The sequence below is a fragment of the Aptenodytes patagonicus genome, chromosome W (assembly GCF_965638725.1).
Source record: "Aptenodytes patagonicus chromosome W, bAptPat1.pri.cur, whole genome shotgun sequence".
NCBI lineage: Eukaryota > Metazoa > Chordata > Aves > Sphenisciformes > Spheniscidae > Aptenodytes > Aptenodytes patagonicus.
The window spans coordinates 41,334,083-41,354,416 of record NC_134981.1 but is presented as its reverse complement, the minus strand read 5'-3'; the positions used below and the strand labels follow the sequence as shown (position 1 = coordinate 41,354,416).

The 20,334-nt window shown below is 41.2% G+C and overlaps 1 protein-coding gene across 1 annotated transcript in view; it reads left to right on the top strand.

The window, feature by feature from the left end:
- The window catches only part of LOC143171894 (transcription factor RFX3-like), a 186,816-nt gene that overhangs the window by 96,782 nt on the left and 69,700 nt on the right, over window positions 1–20,334 (top strand). Inside the window, exon 4 of the mRNA XM_076361059.1 lies at window positions 8,260–8,515. Within this exon, the coding sequence (XP_076217174.1) occupies window positions 8,260–8,515 (256 nt within the window). The remainder of the gene's footprint in view (window positions 1–8,259; window positions 8,516–20,334) is intronic.

Below are 20,334 nucleotides of genomic sequence, written 5' to 3'. Positions count from 1 at the left end.
ATGCACCCCAGGATGCGGTTTGCCCTCTTGGCTGCCAGGGCACACTGCTGACTCCTATTGAGCCTGCTGTCAACCAGCACCCCCAGATCCCTTTCTGCAGGGCTGCTCTCCAGCCACTCCTCTCCCAATTTATACTTGTGCCCGGCGTTACTCTGTCCCAGGTGCAGAATCCGGCATTTGGACTTGTTAAATTTCATGCCAGTGATGATTGCCCAATGCTCCAATCTATCTAGATCCCTCTGCAAGGCCTCTTGTCCCTCAGTAGAGTCAACAGCACCTCCCAGTTTGGTATCGTCAGCAAACTTGCTAATGGTGCATTCAACTCCTGAATCTAGATCATTGATAAAAATATTGAACAGAACTGGCCCTAGAATTGAGCCCTGAGGAACACCACTAGTGGCCGGTTGCCAGCCAGATGTAGCCCCATTCACTATAACCCTTTGAGCCCTGCCGTTCAGCCAGTTCTTCACCCAGCACACCGTGAACCTGCTCACCTCACAGTTGGACAACTTGTCCAGAAGGATGCTGCTGAGGGACAGTATCAAAAGCCTCACTAAAATCCAGAAAGACTACATCCACCGCCTTCCCTTCATCCACTAGGCGGGTGACCTTATCGTAGAAGGAGATCAAATTAGTTAGACAGGACTTTCCCTTTGTGAACCCATGTTGACTGTGCCTGAGGATTGCATTGTTCTTTAAGTGCCTTTCAATAGTACCCAGTATGACCTTCTCCATAATTTTTCCAGGAACTGAGGTTAGACTAACAGGTCTGTAGTTTCCTGGGTCTTCCCTCACGCCCTTCTTGTAAAGTGGAATAACATTGGCTAGCTTCCAGTCAGCAGGGACCTCCCCAGACTCCCAAGACCTTTGGTAGATGATCGAGAGGGGTCCTGCCGTAACATCCTCTAGCTCCTTCAGTACTCTGGCATGAATCCCACCCGGCCCCATGGACTTGTGAACATTCAGCTGATACAGCTGGTCCCTTACAATTTCAGTGTCCACAAATGGAAAGTCACTGCTCCCGCACTCGTGGTCCTCCGACTCAGGGGACCGGGCAGCCCAAGGTCTATCAGTATTATTAAAGACTGAGGCAAAAAAAGCATTGAATGCCTCTGCTTTTTCTTCATCCCTATTAGTCAGGTGACCATCGTCAACAAGTATCGGTCCAATGTTTTCCTTAGACCTCCTCTTGCTATTAAGGTACGTAAAAAAGCCTTTCTTGTTGTCTGACACAACACCGGCCAGTTTCAACTCTAATTGAGCTTTGGCCTTTCGTGTCTTCTCCCTGCATATACGAACCACAGCTCTGTAATCTTCCTGCGAAGCCTGACCTGGCTTCCAGAGATCATACCATTTCTTTTTCCTCTTGAGCTCCACGAGGAGTTTCCTGTTCAGCCAAGCTGGTCTTCTGCCCCGCTTGCTTGACTTTTGACACAATGGGGTTGCCTGCTCCTGTGCTTCTAAAACGTGGTTCTTAAAGACTGACCAGCACTCGTGGACTCCTAAGCCCTCAAAGGCATATTCCCAGGGTACTCTGCTAGGTAGCTCCCTGAATAGCTTAAAGTTTGCTCTCTTGAAGTCCAGGGTAGCAAGTCTGCTGACCTTTTTTCTCATTACATCAAAAAATTTTAAACTCAGCCATTTCATGATCACTGTGGCCGAGACAGCCACCTACCATCACATCTCCCACGAGTCCTTCTCTATTCACAAATAGCAAGCCTAGGAGGGCATCTTTCCTAGTTGGCTCACTGAGTACTTGTGACAAGAAGTTCTCTCCCGCAAACTTCAAGAATTTCCAAGACCTGCTCGTCACAGCAGTATGGTATTCCCAGTTGATGCCTGGGAAGTTGGAATCTCCCATGAGGACAAGGGCTACCGATCCAGAGATTTCTCCTAATTGCCTATAGAATAACTCATCAGTGCTAACATCCTGGCTGGGCGATCGGTAGTAGACACCCACTACAACATCTCCTTTGTTTTCCATCCCCCTAATCCTCACCCGGAGGCTCTCCACCACATCACCGCTAACTGTAAGGGCTGTACAATCAAACCTCTCCCTTACGTATAGCGCGACACCTCCACCTCGCCTGCCCTGCCTATCCCTCCTGAACAGCCTGTAGCCCTCCATCCCAGCACTCCAATCGTGGGACTCATTCCACCAAGTCTCACTAATACCAATGATATCATAATTCTGGGAACTAACCAACACTTCCAGTTCATCCTGTTTGTTTCTCATACTGCGTGCGTTGGTGTACAAGCATTTCAGATATGCTCCTGAGCCCTAAATATAAATCTAAATCTACCCTCTTTCAGTTTAAAACCGTTGCCCCTTGTCCTGTCACTACAGGCCCTGGTAAAAAGTCTCTCTCTGCCCCCTTTATATATTGAAAGGCCGCAATAAGGTCTCCCCGGAGCCTTCTCTTCTCCAGGCTGAACAACCCCAACTCTCACAGCCTTTCCTCATAGGAGAGGTGTTCCAGCCCTCTGATCATTCTTGTGACCCTCCTCTGGACCCACTCTAACAGAACTGGATGCCCCAGAGCTGGATGCAGTACTCCAGGTGGGGTCTCACGAGAGCGGAGTAGAGGGGGAGAATTGACCTGCTGGCCACGCTTCCTTTTAGGCAGCCCAGGATGTGATTGGCTTTCTGGGCTGCAAGCACACGTTGCCGGCTCATGTCCAATTTCTCGTCCACCAGTATCCCCAAATCCTTCTCCGCAGAGCTGCTCTCAATCCATTCATCCCCAGTCTGTATTGATACTGGGGATTGCCCTGATCCAGGTGCAGGAACTTGGCCTTGGCCTTGTTGAACTTCATGAGGTTCGCATGGGCCCAGTCCTCAAGCCTCTCAAGGTCCCTCTGGATGGCATCCCTTCCCTCTAGCGAAACAACTGCACCACTCGGCTTGGTGTCATCTGCAAACTTGCTGAGGGTGCACTCAATCCCACCGTCTGTGTCGTTGATGAAGATATTAAATAGTATTGGTCCCAGTACAGACCCCTGAGGGACACCACTCGTTACTGGTTTCCACTTGGACATTGAGCCATTGACTGTAACTCTTCGGACGTGGCCATCCAGCCAGTTCCTTATCCATCTAACAGTCCATCCGTCAAACCCATATCTCTCCAATTTAGAGGGAAGAATGTTGGGGGGGGACTTTGTCAAAGACATTACAGAAGTCCAGGTAGATGACATCTGTAGCTCTTCCCTTGTCCACTCATGCAGTCCCTCCATCGTAGAAGGCCACTAGATTAGTGAGGCACGATTTGCCCTTGGTGAAGCCATGCTGGCTGTCTCGAATCACCTCCCTGTCTTCCATATGTTTTGACATAGCTTCTAGGAGGATCTGTTCCATGATCTTCCCAGGCACAGAGGTGAGGCTGACTGGTCGGTAGTTCCCAGGGTCCTCCTTTCTACCCTTTTTTAAAATGGGTGCGATGTTTCCCTTTTTCCAGTCACCGGGGACTTCTCCTGACTGCCATGACTTTTCAAATATAATGGTGAATGGCTTAGCAACTACATCAGCCAATTCCCTCAGGACCCTGGCATGCATCTTGTCGGGTCCCATGGACTTGTGTACGTTCAGGTTCCTCAGGTGGTCTCGAACCTGATCTTCTCCTATGATGGGAGGGACTTCTTTCCCCCAGTTCCTGCCTTGAGGTTCAGGGTCTTAGATGTGGGAAGAGAGATTGCCAGTGTCAGGGTGTTTGAAGTCCCCCAGGCAGATCAGAGCCTGCGAGTGTGATGCTTCCTATAGTTGGAGTAAGAATGCTTCATCGACGTCTTCCCCTTGATCAGATGGCCTGTAGTAAACACCAACCACGAGGTTTCCTTTGTTGGCTTGGCCCCTAATTTTTACCCATAATATCTCAACCTGTTCATCGCTGTTTTTCAAAGACAGCTCTGTGCAGTCAATCCATTTTTTTACATAGAGGGCAACCCCTCCACCCCTCCTTCCTTGTCTGTGCTTTCTGAACAGTTTATAGCCATTGATTGCAGCGCTCCAGTCATGTGATTCGTCTCACCAAGTTTCAGTGATAGCGGTTTAAATCATAGCTTTCCAGGTGCACAGTGGCTTCCATCTTTTCCTGTTTGTTACCCATGCTACATGCATTGCTATAGAGGCACTTTAGTGAGCCTATTGACCTTGTCACCTTTTTAGAGGAACACAGCCTAATTCCTTTAAGGCATTTCACAGGTGTTTCCCTGTTGGTTCCTAATATTTCTTTTATAATTTCTTTTAATGTTATATATTATATTTTTATATATCTATAATTATAATTTCTTTTTAATATTTAACACAACATGCAAAACATGCAATAAATATTTTAGGAAGGAATTTAGCCTTCCTGGAAACCAATTTAAAATCATTTACTACCAAAAGCAGCCATAAAAAAATACCATGCTTGAGCAATGATGGATACTATAAAATCAACTTTGAAAAGAAAGCTCTATTCCTGATAATGGTCAGTTGGCCATAATACTAGAATTGATTGATGATTGATCCTTCATACTGGAAATAGAACAGAAAGTATAGTAGACTGGAATAATAAACAAGACTTAAAATGTTTGACAGTGTTATGTTGGTTTAATAGGTATCAAAACTGATAAGGTTTTAGCAGCCACTGATAATACATAAATGTTTAATTATCCAAAAATGAAATGACAAAGCATATACATTTTGCTTTTTTAACAACTAGAACTTTTATATTTAAAACTTAAACTAAAGCCTACTGAAGTCAGTGGAAAGACTGTCTGACCTTAATGGACTCAGGCTCAGGGCCATAGTGCATTCACAGCTGTCAGGTAGACTAGAGCCAGTATGTAAAGGAACCCATTTTTATCTTAAAATTAATAAAAACTTAGAATTTGCAGTGACAAAAGCATATTCCATAGGGAAATATATTCTTAAAACTTCTAGAGACTTTCCTGAATGCAGTGAAATATCGACTCTCCTTTTGTTTAAATACAGTGATTACATCAACTCCAGTACACCTTCCTACTCAACAGAATTAAGGAAAGATGACACACACTACGTTTACATCCTTCCAAACCATTCCCAAAAATTTCACGAGGCACAAAAAAATCACCACACAAAACAAAACAAAACAAAACAGTCTTACAAGATGTTATCTGTGTTTAACTTACTAGGAATAGGTCTAAGGACATCAGGAATGAGAATCTCCACCAAAGCCTGGTACATCACATGGTCACAATTACCCATCCATTTCAGAATAGACTCATTTTTGCACAGAGTAATCAGTTTTCCTTTTGGAAGTCGACTTTCTATTTCACTCAGATTGCTGGTGTGAATAAATGTAACAAATGAAAATGCATTTACATACAGATAAGAAAAGTACAATGGACTTTGAAATTGATTATTCAATAAAAACTTTATAAGTGTCTCTGTTACATCCAATTGAAATTCTAACTTCTTCATATGAAACTGGGGAAAAATGGCCTCCAAAGTTCTCCTCCAGCCCATAAATTATGCAGAGGTATGATAAAAATGGTCCTTGCAATTTAAACAAACGGGACAGTATATTGTGAAAAGATGTGTGTACGTTCAGGTTCCTCAGGTGGTCTCGAACCTGATCTTCTCCTATGATGGGAGGGACTTCTTTCCCCCAGTTCCTGCCTTGAGGTCCATCCACTCGAGAGGTGTGGGAAGAGAGATTGCCAGTTTGAAATTTAAAAGACGTGCAAATTCCTGCACCTGGGAGAACATAACCGAAGAGCCCAGTACAGGCTAGGATCTGTGTGGCTGGGGAGTAGCCTTGCTGAAAGGGACCTCGGGGTCCTGGTGGAGAACAAGCTGAACATGAGTTAGCTGTGCGCCCCTGCAGCAACAAAGGCAAATTAGATCCTTGGCTGCATCTGCAGGGGTATTACTACCAGATACAGAGACATGATCATCTCACTCTACTCGGCCCTTGTCAGGCCGCACCTGCAGTCCTGTGTCCAGTTCTGGTCCCCACAGTTCAAGAAGGACACACGCAGGCTGGAGAGGGTCCGAAGGAGGGCCACAAAGATGATCAAAGGTCTGGAGAACCTGCCCTATGAGGAAAGACTGAAGGAGTTAGGTCTTTTCTCCCTGGAGAAGAGAAGGCTCAGGGGGGACCTCATCACAGTATTCCAGTACTTAAAGGGCAGCTATAAAGAGGACGGAGGCTCTCTCTTCACAAGGAGCCACATGGAGAAGACAAGGTGCAATGGGTAAAAGTTGCACCGGGAGAAGTTTTATCTCAACATAAGAAATTTTTTACAGTGAGAACAATCAATCACTGGAACAACCTCCCCAGGGACATGGTAGAATCCCCATCGCTGGAGGTTTTCAAGATGTGATTGGACAGGGTGCTAGATAATCTCATCTAGATTCCCTTTCCCACAAAAGGTTGGACCAGATGATCTTTTGTGGTCCCTTCCAACCTAGGCTGTTCTATGATTCTATAATTCTGTGCTTGCCTTTCTACTCATTCTATGCTTGCCTTTCTACTCATTGGATTGGACCATTCTTGTTTTCTGAGGAGGCTGTCCTTGAAGATCAGCTAGCTCTCCTGGGCCCCTTTTCCCTCCAGGGCAGTTTCCCATGGGATCCTGCCAAGCAGGGCCCTGAACAGGCCAGAATCTGCTCTTCTGAAGCCCAGGGTTGTAATTATACTGTTAATTTTCAAAAGTTATACCATTTCAATTTTCCATTAAACAAATTAGCAAAGTTTTGGTTAGCTAAGATTTTATGTGGAAAAAATTTTTTTAAAAGAGTTATTAAGTTCTAAGATTTCATCTTTCCTGCATATCATCCTCAGACAAAGGATAATTTAGCATCTAATCTATTTTATGAAATGCAAATGTGTTTGGAGAATAAATCATGAGATCTGGAAACACATATAAAACTTAAAACTATTTTTGGAAGAGTTAGTAATCTGAGTAGAGTCTGCATTCCCTGTCAGTTGGACAGAGTAATCTTTTCAGTATTGTTAGTTGTAGCCTATTGAAGAGAGGGAGAAATGAACTGAAGTGAAGAAATGAGGGCATTCTCTAGGATTTGCATCAATCTTTTGGGCTTCTAAGACTCAGCTCTTGGACTCCACCTCTTCAAGTGAGATTTGTCTTGCAGACATCATTTGTACCATTTCCTCTGGCCAGGGCTATTTTTACTGTCAACGATGATCTCATGCCTTTGTTCTTTTCCTTATCTTACTAATATCTAGGTTTTTCTTTCCCCTTTTGGGGGAAATTCCAGTGTTCCACCCCCCTGGCAGACACTTGTTGAACTATTTCCCTAAGTTTCCATCATCATGTTCTCCTTAAGTACCCTCTATTAAATAGGGCTGTTTACTAAATTGCCTGGTTCTAAGAAAGATATAACATCTGGTCTGGTAGCAGATGCTTGACTTACCATCCATTGGAGGCATTCAGTGATGCCCCAGTTTAATAAAATCAATCAGGTATACCCAAGGAGATTTCTCCAAACCATCTTGCCTGCACACATTTTGCAATGTAAAAGATGGCTTGATTCTGGCTCTGAAAAGAAGGTGCTACTAGATGACCATACATGTTCTGGAACCTTTCTCCTCTCCCCCCCCCCCCCCCCTTTTTTTTAAATTGTTTTGTTTTCATTAGACTGCACTGTAGTCCCTCTAGATTTTTCTCACAGCTGCTCTTAAAGCTTTTGAAATACCAAGAATAAAACAAAAAAAAAATAAAATTAGCTTAAGTAACTGCGAAAACAAGTAATATACTACATAATTTGAAAAGCTTTTAGGATATTAAAATTAAGTTTTAGAGGTTTTTGCTGTCTCTGAAGAACAAGGGAGAATCCATGATGGCCATAGTTAATACCATAGAAGTTCTGACTTGGTTGTTGTTATGGGTTCAAAATGTTGGTGCCAGTTGATTTTAGGAAGCATTATAGGATTTTATGATTAAATGTCAAAATTATCATCTGGGTAAATAAACTAATTTTTTTCATTTGACTATTTTATTGTAACAAATGCCATGGTATAAAGCTTGTTGGTATTGAAACGTTGGCTAAAATTTTTTAATTACTGCAAAATCCAGATTCTTCATTTTAGAAAAGCTAATGAATGTTATTTAATTATGTATTTTGAGCTATATCAATTTGAAATTCCAAGTTAGTACACAGGACCAAATATCCACTATGTTCAATAGCTAATAAAAGATTTCTACAACAATGTTTCCCTCACTTAAACAATCCAAATAAATAACTACTACTTCTTTTGTTTTCTTTTCCTGAAGTCGAACAACTTATCCTTACACGGAAACCCAGATGTATAGCCAAAACACTGGGGGAAATTACTTCGATACTCAAGGAAGTTCTGCACAGGCAACAACAGTGGTCTCCTCTCATAGTATGGTGGGCACCGGAGGGATTCAGATGGGTGTTGCAGCAGGACAGCTCATTAGCAGCTCAGGAGGGACCTATCTGATTGGCAATTCAATGGAAAATTCTGGTCATTCAGTGACTCATACAACGCGGGCCTCCCCAGCTACAGTAAGTACTTAAGAACTATGTTAAATCTTTGGGGATAGTTTCTTAGTCACTATGATGTTCCCATGTGCTGACATGTTTCTGTAGCAAAAAGCATATTATGTTGGCAGAATCAGTAATACATGGCTTTGTCTTGCAAATATTTATATTTAGTTTAACTTTGTGCATGTGAATAGTATTAAGTGAGTGCTGTCGTGGTTTAACCCCAGCCGGCAACTAAGCACCACACAGCCGCTCGCTCACTCCCCCCGCCGGTGGGATGGGGGAGAGAATCAGAAGAGTAAAAGTGAGAAAACTCGTGGGCTGAGATAAAAACAGTTTAATAATTTAATAATAATAATAATTGTAAGGAAAAGAAAAAAAAAACAACGAGAGAGAAAAATAAAACCCAAGAAAGACAAGTGATGCAAATGAAAACAATTGCTCACCACTAACCAACCGATGCCCAGCCAGTCCCCAAGCAGCAGCCCCCCCACCAACCGCCCCCAGCTTTTTATTGCTGAGCATGATGTCATATGGTATGGAATATCCCTTTGGTCAGTTGGGGTCAGCTGTCCCGGCTGTGTCCCCTCCCAACTTCTTGTGCACCCCCAGCCTACTCGCTGGTGGGGCGGTGTGAGAAGCAGAAAAGGCCTTGACACTGTGTAAGCACTGCTCAGCAATAGCTAAAACATCCCTGTGTTATCAACACTTTTCAGCACAAATCTAAAACATAGCCCCATGCTATCTACTATGAAGAAAATTAACTCTATCCCAGCCAAAACCAGCACAGTGCACTGGGGATGCTCGCATGCATAAGAATGTGGATGAAACTGAAAATTTGTAGGATTGGGGCCTGAAATAGCTTCTTTAGACACTTCATCTTTCTTTCTGAAAAAGAAAAAAATATTACTAAGATGATTTATATCTAATATAAACTTTAAATAAAAAAGCTCATCATAGAGATGTTTGACTTCATTTATGTTTTGACTCCATATTATTTTTGGGTTTGTAGCTTATTTCAAGATATTTGTTACTTGTTCAGAATACTAAGAATATATTATCTTAGTTCATTGTCATTACTTATTTATGGTAGTTCTCAATTCTATTTCAAGATCAGCTCATTGTGGAAATGTCTTAAGGGATGGAAAAATGCCTACTGTTACAACCATGATAGTTAGTACTATAAAAACCTAACCATGAAGACAAACATGTTCCTTTCCCTTAAGGAATTCAGGGATGTAAATGGGTTTATGCTTATTCTAGCTTTGCTGGATAGCCTTAATGAACACTTACCAAACCTTTGATGACATTCTGACCTGGTTGTAGAGATTTGGAAATCATGTGCAAGAGAACTTGTGACACTTGCAGCAACAAGAGTTGAAAATTGTCATGAAGAGATTGATAGCGAGGTATAAGATGATTAAATAGCATTTATTTTTTAATAGTTTTTTTTAGTAGGGTTTTTTTGGTCAAAAAGGCTACTAAAATTAAAGAATTTTACTTTTGGAAACCAGTGTAATGAGTAAAAACTCATTATAAAAATATCAAATACCAAAAGCAACTCTTCATCTTATTTCTTGACTTTGTATAATCAGGTAAAAAATGTTTTCACTCATTTGAAAAATATTTCATGGAACATGATTACAAAGTCCAGGCAGAATGAGAGAGGCTGTCGTGGTTTAACCCCGGCTGGCAACTAAGCACCACACAGCTGCCCGCTCACTCCCACATCAGTGGGATGGGGGAGAGAATCGGAAGGGTAAAAGTGAGAAAACTCATGGGTTGAGATAAAGACAGTTTAATAGGGAAAGCAAAAGCCACGCACGCAAGCAAAGCAAAACAAGGAATTCATTCACTACTTCCCATCGGCAGGCAGGTGTTCAGCCATCTCCAGGAAAGCAGGGCTCCATCACGTGTAATGGTTACTTGGGAAGACAGACGCCATAACTCCGAACGTCCCCCCTTCCTTCTTCTTCCCCCAGCTTTTTATTGCTGAGCATGACGTCATATGGTATGGAATATCCCTTTGGCCAGTTGGGGTCAGCTGTCCCAGCTGTGTCCCCACCCAACTTCTTGTGCACCCCCAGCCTACTCACTGGCAGGGTGGTGTGAGAAGCAGAAAAGGCCATGACTCTGTAAGCACTGCTCAGCAATAACTAAAACATCCCTGTGTTATCAACACTGTTTCCAGCACAAATCCAAAACATAGCCCCATACTATCTACTATGAAGAAAATTAACTCTATCCCAGCCAAAACCAGCACAGTGGCTTTAGCTAAGCAAAAGCAATGAATCTTCTGAAGTGACGTAAATTTGAAAAGTAATGTTTCTTTAAAATATTTAAATGGCAAAAATATTCTTGTGTCATGTTAATTATTATGAATTGCTTTATATTTGAATAAAATAAAAACACTTTAGACTTTATAAACTTTCTTCTCAATTGAATCAGAACGTCATCTACAGATGACAACCTTTTGTTGTCAAGCTAAATATCATGTCATAAGTTTAGTATTATAAATTGATAATAGAATTCAATAAGTGGAAACAATTAATTTAGTGTAGCATCAAAGTGTAGATGACATGCAGTTAGCAAACGCAAGCAAATTTCAAGCAATCCAGGAAGAGTAGTAGACTTTGAAGTTTGATATCCTAGGTTCACTTGAATGGTATCAAAACTCCGTATCAATTTTTGCAAATGAAAACATGATTAATTTTTTCTGGCCAAAATTAGAAGCTAGAATTTAATTTTCCAAAATTAAATATTTCAATGTTTACAAGGAATTGTATCCTAAAACATACTCTGAAATTCAACAGAGTAATTACTAACTTTTACCTCATACTAACACATAAATAAAGTCTGTTCTATGTTCATTCTAAAAATAATGTCTTATGCAAACAAAATTTAAGGTACATGCCTTTCACTATCTGCAGTTGCTTCATGTGTTAAAGAAAAACTGTTCATTAGGATGTTCTGAATTTTTTTTATTTTGCTATATCTATATATAAAAATATAAATACAGATAAAAATTAAATTACAATTCCAAAATTGTGTTTCTACCATTAAATAGTTTTCCTCCCATTTTTAAGGTATTATATATAGTGTATAGTTATATAAATGAGGCATTAGAATACATTAAAGTGCATTTCTTGTTGATAAATTATTAAGCTGGAAAGTACAAAATTACTTTCATTATTATTATTTTATAGAATCATAGAATAGTTTGGGTCGGAACGGACCTTGAAAGATCATCTAGTCCAACACTCCTGCCATGGGCAAGGACATCTTCAACTAGATCAGGTTGCTCAAAGCCCCATCCAAGCTGGCCTTGAATGTTTCCAGGGATGGGGCATCCACCAACTCTCTGGGCAACCTGTTCCAGTGTCTCACCACCCTCATCGTAAAGAACTTTCTTCCTTATGTCCAATCTAAATCTACCCTCTTCCAGTTTAAAACCGTTGCCCCTTGTCCTGTCGCAACAGGCCCTGCTAAAAAGTCTCTCTCCATCTTTCTTAGAAGCCCCCTTTAAGTATTGAAAGGCCGCAATAAGGTCTCCCCAGAGCCTTCTCTTCTCCAGGCTGAACAACCCCAACTCTCTCAGCCTTTCTTCATAGGAGAGGTGTCCCATCCCCCTGATCATTTTTGTGGCCCTCCTCTGGACCCGCTCCAACAGGTCCATGTCTTTCTTATGCTGAGGGCTCCAGAGCTGGACACAGTACTCCAGGTGGGGTCTCACCAGAGCAGAATAGAGGGGCAGAATCACTTCCCTCGACCTGCTGGCCACGCTTCTTTTGATGCAGCCCAGGATACGATTGGCCTTCTGGGCTGCGAGCGCACATTGCTGGCTCATGTCCAATTTTTCATCCACCAGTACCCCCAAGTCCTTCTTGGCAGGGCTGCTCTCAATCCCTTCATCCCCCAGTCCGTATTGATACTGGGGATTGCCCTGATCCAGGTGCAGGAACTTGGACTTGGCCTTGTTGAACTTCATGAGGTTTGCATGGGCCCAGTCCTCAAGCCTCTCAAGGTCCCTCTGGATGGCATCCCTTCCCTCTAGCGAAACAACTGCACCACTCGGCTTGGTGTCATCTGCAAACTTGCTGAGGGTGCACTCAATCCCACCGTCTGTGTCGTTGATGAAGATATTAAATAGTATTGGTCCCAGTACAGACCCCTGAGGGACACCACTCGTTACTGGTTTCCACTTGGACATTGAGCCATTGACTGTAACTCTTCGGACGTGGCTATCCAGCCAGTTCCTTATCCATCTAACAGTCCATCCGTCAAACCCATATCTCTCCAATTTAGAGGGAAGAATGTTGGGGGGGGACTTTGTCAAAGACATTACAGAAGTCCAGGTAGATGACATCTGTAGCTCTTCCCTTGTCCACGGATGCAGTCCCTCCATCGTAGAAGGCCACTAGATTAGTGAGGCACGATTTGCCCTTGGTGAAGCCATGCTGGCTGTCTCGAATCACCTCCCTGTCTTCCATATGTTTTGACATAGCTTCTAGGAGGATCTGTTCCATGATCTTCCCAGGCACAGAGGTGAGGCTGACTGGTCGGTAGTTCCCAGGGTCCTCCTTTCTACCCTTTTTTAAAATGGGTGCGATGTTTCCCTTTTTCCAGTCACCGGGGACTTCTCCTGACTGCCATGACTTTTCAAATATAATGGTGAATGGCTTAGCAACTACATCAGCCAATTCCCTCAGGACCCTGGCATGCATCTTGTCGGGTCCCATGGACTTGTGTACGTTCAGGTTCCTCAGGTGGTCTCGAACCTGATCTTCTCCTATGATGGGAGGGACTTCTTTCCCCCAGTTCCTGCCTTGAGGTTCAGGGTCTTGAGAGATTTGGGAAGAGAGATTTTCATTGAAAACTGAGGCAAAAAAATTGTTGAGTACCTAAGCCTTTTCCATGTCGGTTGTTACCAGTTCTCCTGTCCTATTTATCGGGGCGAGTGGGGGATACATTTTCTTTAATCTTCGTTTTCTGGCAAACGTACCTGTAGAAGCCCTTCTTATTAGTCTTCACATCCCTTGCCAAATTCAGTTCCAGCTGTGCCTTAGCTTTCCTGATCCCATCCCTATACCTCCGGGAAGCATCCCTATATTCTTCCTAGGATACATGTCCCTGGTTCCACTGCCTGTGCATTTCCTTCTTGCACTTTAGTTTGACCAGGAGGTCCTCACTGGGCCATGCTGGTTTCCTGCCTTCCTTGCCTGATTTCTTACATGTGGGAATCGATAGTTCTTGTGCTCTAAGAAAAATGTCCTTGAAGAGCTGTCAGCTCTGTTCAGCTCCTTTATCCCTGAGGGCAGTTTCCCAGGGGGTCCCATCCACGAATTCCTTAAACAACTGAAAGTTTGCTGTCTTAAAATTCAGAGTCCCGACTCTAGTTTTCACCTAGCCCATATCCCTCAAGATTGTGAATTCCACCAGGGTATGATCACTGCAGCCCTGTCTGCCACCAGTCTTGAGATCTCTAATTAGTTCTTGACATCTCTAATTAATTTTAGGCTCTTGATATATAGGGTTCAACTCATACAAGCAAGAGTCAATTGAAACCTAAACAGTTCAGCTTCAACTGTGACGTCAAACACATACTCAGTTTTAAATTTGCTAGAAGGTATAAATAAACCAGGCAAACTAGAGCAACACAGCAGTTCAATTTTTCTTTGCTTTGCACCTGATATAGCTAGAGCTCATTTCACTTTTAATCCTCATCCTACCTGCACCATCATAATATTTTTCATACTTGTATAGAGAATTTAAGAGATCACAATAATATGTAGCCAGGCCTGCTTCCTAATGTAATACTCAGCAAATGTATTCAAATCTTTTGAATTAATTTTGGATAATTTTCACATGGAGACAAATGAAGCAGGCATGGGCTTATTATAACCTCTGACACTTTTGCCATATTAAGATTTAGTTCTGTTTCACTGTTTACAACAAACAACTTCATTTTGTTTTATTCACCCTCACTAATCAAATAATTAAATTTTTGTAACTAACAAATTAGTTGTAACATTGATAAGATTTTAGCTCTTCCTGATAATTCTACTTATAGATTGTAGGAGGAGCAATTTGCCCTAATTGGTTGGCAATTTGAAATTATATTACATGTTGTATCCTACTTGAAGGATGAGTCTGGGTGGGTTACTGACAGTTACTGTTAGAGGACGGGCAGCTACAGCAAAGACTAATTAGAAAATTATCTGCCCTATAAATAATAGAATTTAAATCACCCTGCACTTTTTACCATATGTGAATGTCTTAAGGACTGTTCTAATAAAATTTGAATTATATTATCAATGTTTCCTAATGTCAAAACTTTCAAAATGTGTATATAGTTATTAAATTAAAAAATGTATTATGCTTGTCAGCCAGGGAGGAGCTCCCATCCATTAGTTCTGTTTTTTCTAACAAGCATTAGGATTGATCTGCAATCACTGTTATTCATCTGTCATCACTAACCATAGGAACTCTTGACTCAGAAATTTATCCTATTTCAGTCATGCTTGTGCAGATCAAAAGGTACATGGAAATAAAAACAAAATCAATATGAATGAATGAATTAATACTTATGAATGAATTAATTAATACTTCTGGTACTAAGTACAGTGTGCTAAGCATTCTCCTGATGTAAAAGAAAGCATGGTACCTTCCGAAAATAAACCATCCGATAATGGAATGGGAGAAAAAGAATAACAGCCACAAATAAAGAGGCCCAATAGTAATGTCATATCCTGATAATATAATTTTGGTGGAAGTATTATAGTTATTTTAAGAGCAAAAAAAAATATAAAAATGTGTAAACTTCCATAGCCTCATTTTAAGCTGGAGTGGTTGTGATTTGGAAAGTAGTTTGAGATGAGATTTTATTTATTCAAACAGTCAATCTCTTTCCAGGTAAAGGAATTTTTTTCCTTGTCTATTCCCTCACCCCTCTGGTAATTGGCAGCACACTTTTTATATAGCTGGACTCGTCCTAGGATGAACAAACTGCTTCAGATAAAAAAATCAGAGATGCATGGATCTTTATGTTACACTGGAATATTAAATCATCTAGTCTGACCTTTTAATCATACAGGCCTGACATTTTTATTCAAATCTTTTTCTGAGCACAGTGACTTGTTTGGTGAAAAAAGGCATTCAATCTTGGTTTCCAAACACAAGAAGGTGAATAATCTGTTTAATCAGTCATTCAAATGGTCAATTACTACCACTGCTAAAAATGTTGGTCAGTTATGAATTAACTAGTGGGGTGGTAAGATTAGAGGATTTGGGGGTCTTGTACTCTCATTAACCTCTATCCCCCAAGACTCTGCCTCCTGCTTCTTTCTGCTCCGTAGCTGTAAAGCATCATGGCTTCTCCCTAGCCCTTTCAGAAAGAGACATAAGTTTCGGTGTTGCACAGTAGATAGGAGTACATATATGTCCTACTCTGCCCCTGTGAGCCCCATACAGCCCCCACTGTATGTCCAGAAAATCCCCATGAGACTAAGGTCAGTCACACTTGCACCATTTACATTCTGGCCTCATCTGCTTATGTTGCTTATTTCTCTCTAGCTTTCAGCTGTTAGCTTTTGTTTTGTTAAAAAATTTAAATGAAATTGTGTTAAAAAAATTAAATTTAAAAAGCCCTGTAGCACCTAGTGTTTTGTTTCTAGTTTTGCCTCTTAATATATTTATTCAGTAGATCATATACCTATATTAACTATCAGCATGTTATATTTAGTGTATTAATTACAAACAAATTGTTTCTGAAATAACTCTTTGTAGTGGGTTGACCTAGCCACCAGGTGCCCACAAAGCCATTCTCACTCCCATTCCTCAAGTCTGTTTTGCCCATGACGGTAATTGGTGAGTGATCTCCCTGTCCTTATCTCAACCCATGAGCTTTTTGTCATATTTTTCTCCCCCTGTGTTGTTGATAGAAGGGGAGTGTTAGAGCAGCTTGGTGGGCACCTGGAGGCCAGCCAAGGTCAACCCACCACACTTTCACAGGCAAAAAGACTCGACTTGGGGAAATTATTGTAATTTATTGCCAATTAAACAGAGTAGGATAATGAGAAATAAGAACAAATCTAAAAACACCTTCCCCCCACCCCTCCCTTCTTCCCAGGCTCAACTTCACTCCCGACTCTTCTACCTCCTCCCCCTGAGTGGTGCAGGGGGACGGGGAATGGGGGTTGCGGTCAGTTCATAACGCTTTGTCTCTGCTGCTCCTTTCTCCTCACACTCTTCCCCTGCTCCAGCGTGGGGTCCCACCCACAGGAGACAGCCCTTCACGACCTTCTCCAACATGGGTCCTTCCCACAGGCTGCAGTTCTTCAAGAACTGCTCCAGCATGGGTCCTTTCCACAGGGTGCAGTCCTTAAGGAACAGACTGCTCCAGCGTGGGTCCCCCATAGGGTCACAGGTCCTTCCAGAAAACCTGCTCCAGCATGGGCTCCACTCCACGAGCTGCAGCTTCCTTCATGGCACACCCATCTGCTCTGGTGTGGGGTCCTCCACGGGCTGCAGTGTGGTTATCTGCTCCACCGTGGTTCTCCATGGGCTGCAGGGGGACAACCTGTGTCACCATGGTCTTCACCATGGGCTGCAGGGGAATCTCTGCTCCGGTGCCTGGAGCACCTCCCCTCTTTCTTTACTGACCTTAGTGTCTGCAGGGCTGTTTCTCTCACATATTCTCACTTCTGTCTCTCAGCTGCTGTTGTGCAACGTTTTTTACCCTTTCTTAAATATGTTATCACAGAGGTGATATGAATGTCGCTGATTGCCTCAGCTTTGGCCAGCGGCGGGTCTGTCTTGGAGCCAGCTGGAACTGGCTCTGTCTGACATGGGGGCAGCTTCCGGTGTCTCCTCTCAGAAGCCATCCCTGCACCCCCCATGTCTACCAAAGCCTTGCCACGTAAACCCAATACACTCTTATGGAAAACTCTGATGCAATTGATTTAATAATTTTCAGTAGAGAAATATAACAGAAATCAAGTTGAAATGTTGTTGGAATTAAAATACATTCGAGTGTAATTGTTCTCATTATTAAAAATTGGCCAAAGGAAGACAATGACTTTTTTGTTTCTGAGGTATTCAAAATTTGATATTTGAGATGCCTCTGAATCCCTGAGGTGAATTTCTGTGTGTTCCTTTTCTTTTTTCCTGTGAAAATGTGTAAAGTAGGTAAAACATGACTAGCCACTGACTGCTATCATAACAGTCCGATTCTCAGTGGCATGGTGTTAGCACTTTCTTAGAGGAGTAGATTCCTGTCTGTCTCATTAAATAGCCATTTTTTTCTAAAAGTGGCAGTTCATCTCTTGCCAACTCTGTCTTGTCATATTTTTTTCTGAATTTTTAAAAATAATTATCTGAACTTTGTTTTGTTTTTCAATCCTGATTTCCTGATGGGACTAACTCTTGTGGTAGTGTATGGCTCTTGCTATGTGTTTTTTAGGAGTTCAGTGGAGTGTGCCTGTTCTATAAATCCTAAGCAAGCTTGACAAGGTTTTGGGGAGATTTTTGAGTCTGTACCATATCTGGCAGATCAACTACAGGGCAGCTCAGTGGTTTAGAATCTCAAATGTATGAGAAAGGTGAGGTATACTGCTTGATTTATAAAAAGGGGTTGGATCCAAGAGAAAGAGTGGAATTGATAATTTGACCAGCCATTTGAAACGTCCAGCAAGGAAGATAAAAATGGACAGTGAATTGTCATTTGAGAACTCAGGGAGGAGGAAGTCATCTGATATAAACTCCAAACATTTTGAATTTTTACCAAGTCATGGATGTGTTATGTATGCTTCTGCTCCATATGTTGGCCCCATATGTTGTTTTCTGATCATAAGAAAGATTTATATTCATCAGTCAATATGCATACCCTATGCACATGCAGACTACTGGAGATAACTGTGATGTGTTTATTTTATAATGAAATGTAATGGATGCTCATAGCATCTGAAATACCCTCACATCGACATCAGAAAACAAACAAAATAATTAGGGCCCCCGTTCATTTCTCCCAGCTTTCCTATCTGATTAGGGACAGAAAAGAAGTCCTCAGCCTAATTAAACATTCCAGCTGGGAAAAGTTTGAATTTTGGAGGCCATTATTTTCTTGAACTTGTCTGTCTCCTCCTTAATTATTATAAATATATTAGTTACAGTATTTTGTTTTGGAAGGTAAACAGAAATAAAACATGAAAAGTGATACAGTAGCGGAGACTACAACTATGCCTAACTCTGTCTGTGGATTCCCATAAATGCCAATATTTTCATTATATGACTGGTGTTCTTACTGAAGTGGCCAGCACTGTTCCAGTGATTCATTATTTTCTCTCTTGTTCTCCTTTGAATATGAGCTACCTCTTGCTGTTTGTGCATCTAGTCCAATACAAACACTTCTAAAGCTTTTCTGAGTTCTTTTAAAGTTGACATATATAAAATATCAGACATATTTTACATCTGTTTATGATCTCTTTGTGTATATGTACAAAACTTCTTTTTTCCCAAAATCTTAAAACAATTGCTTCTTTTTCTTCTTTCAATTACTTTTTCATTCTCTTGAGCAAAATTCGATATAACCTAGTAAAAGCTTTACTACAGTTGCTTAGTCTGTGAGGACTTTCAAGAGAATCTTTCACATTCTTCTGGGTGTAAAAGTTGGACCTGTGAGTTCTCTTTATATGGTCACTGATGCTTCATTTTCAAGTCTCTGCTTGTAGGCAAGTTTGTCTGCCCAGTTCAACCCTCTGGCATGAGTACCTCTTCAGAGGACAGTAGCATTTGTATGAATGCACTGTTTTGAAATATAAATGGAAAGCACTCTGGAGTTCTCATCCATTTATCATATAACACGATTATTATAGTGATGTGTATAGACCTTGTTTTAGGATTGTCAATGAGAAAGTAACAATTGTTACAAGGAAAAGCTATAACCGCAAACACAGTTATCACTAATACCCAAGGCTTAATTAGCTGTGCTGAATTTAATTTTTCTAATATACATTTGATGAATTAGTAATTTCTTCACAACGATGAAGAATTTCTTCACTTGATGAAAACTTCTTTAGTATTTCACTTGGTTTAAAGCCTATAATGGCAACATTTTTGAAGCAGATAAAGTTAAAAATAGGTGCCTGTGTAGATAGAGACATGGACTTCTTTTGGACATGAGGCAGCAAATGTCTTAAACTTTAAGATATCACCAAAAGCAGCCTGTTTTACTGTCAGTGAAGAGGGGTTTAGAAATGCAAACAAATATAGATAATGAATTGGAGGATGTCCATGTTAATTTCAGTACCTCAGAGCTTAAACTTCTGAGGATTTTTTTTTCCTTATGTCCTGACCTCCTCAGAACAACTTAAGTATTTTGTGTTAATTACTTGAATCATGAAGAAAGTAATATTTCTTTGCCATTGACTTTTAGGAAGGCAGTTTTTCAAAGTGAATTTGGGATTGTTAAGTGTTGTTCTATGTATATACTATAAAGGCATCTGAGACATTAATGTATGTGTTCATCTGATAAAATGTTAATGGACAATAAGACTAACAGGAACAGTTAATAAGATTACATAAAGACTGAACATTGTAGGATTTAGTTGACATGTATAATAATCACAGTTTTGAATTTATTATCCACAGAAAAGTTATACCCTTCTTAACCGTTAATGACTATGGCAGATAATAAATTAGCATTTTAGGTGGCAAACTGAGTGAACTGATGGAGAAGTCTAAAATCACAATTCCCATAATTATCATGCTGTAATTCCCCCCCCATGTTTATATTAATATGTACACTGATAATTATATGCATTAGTAATTAGTAATGCAGATAT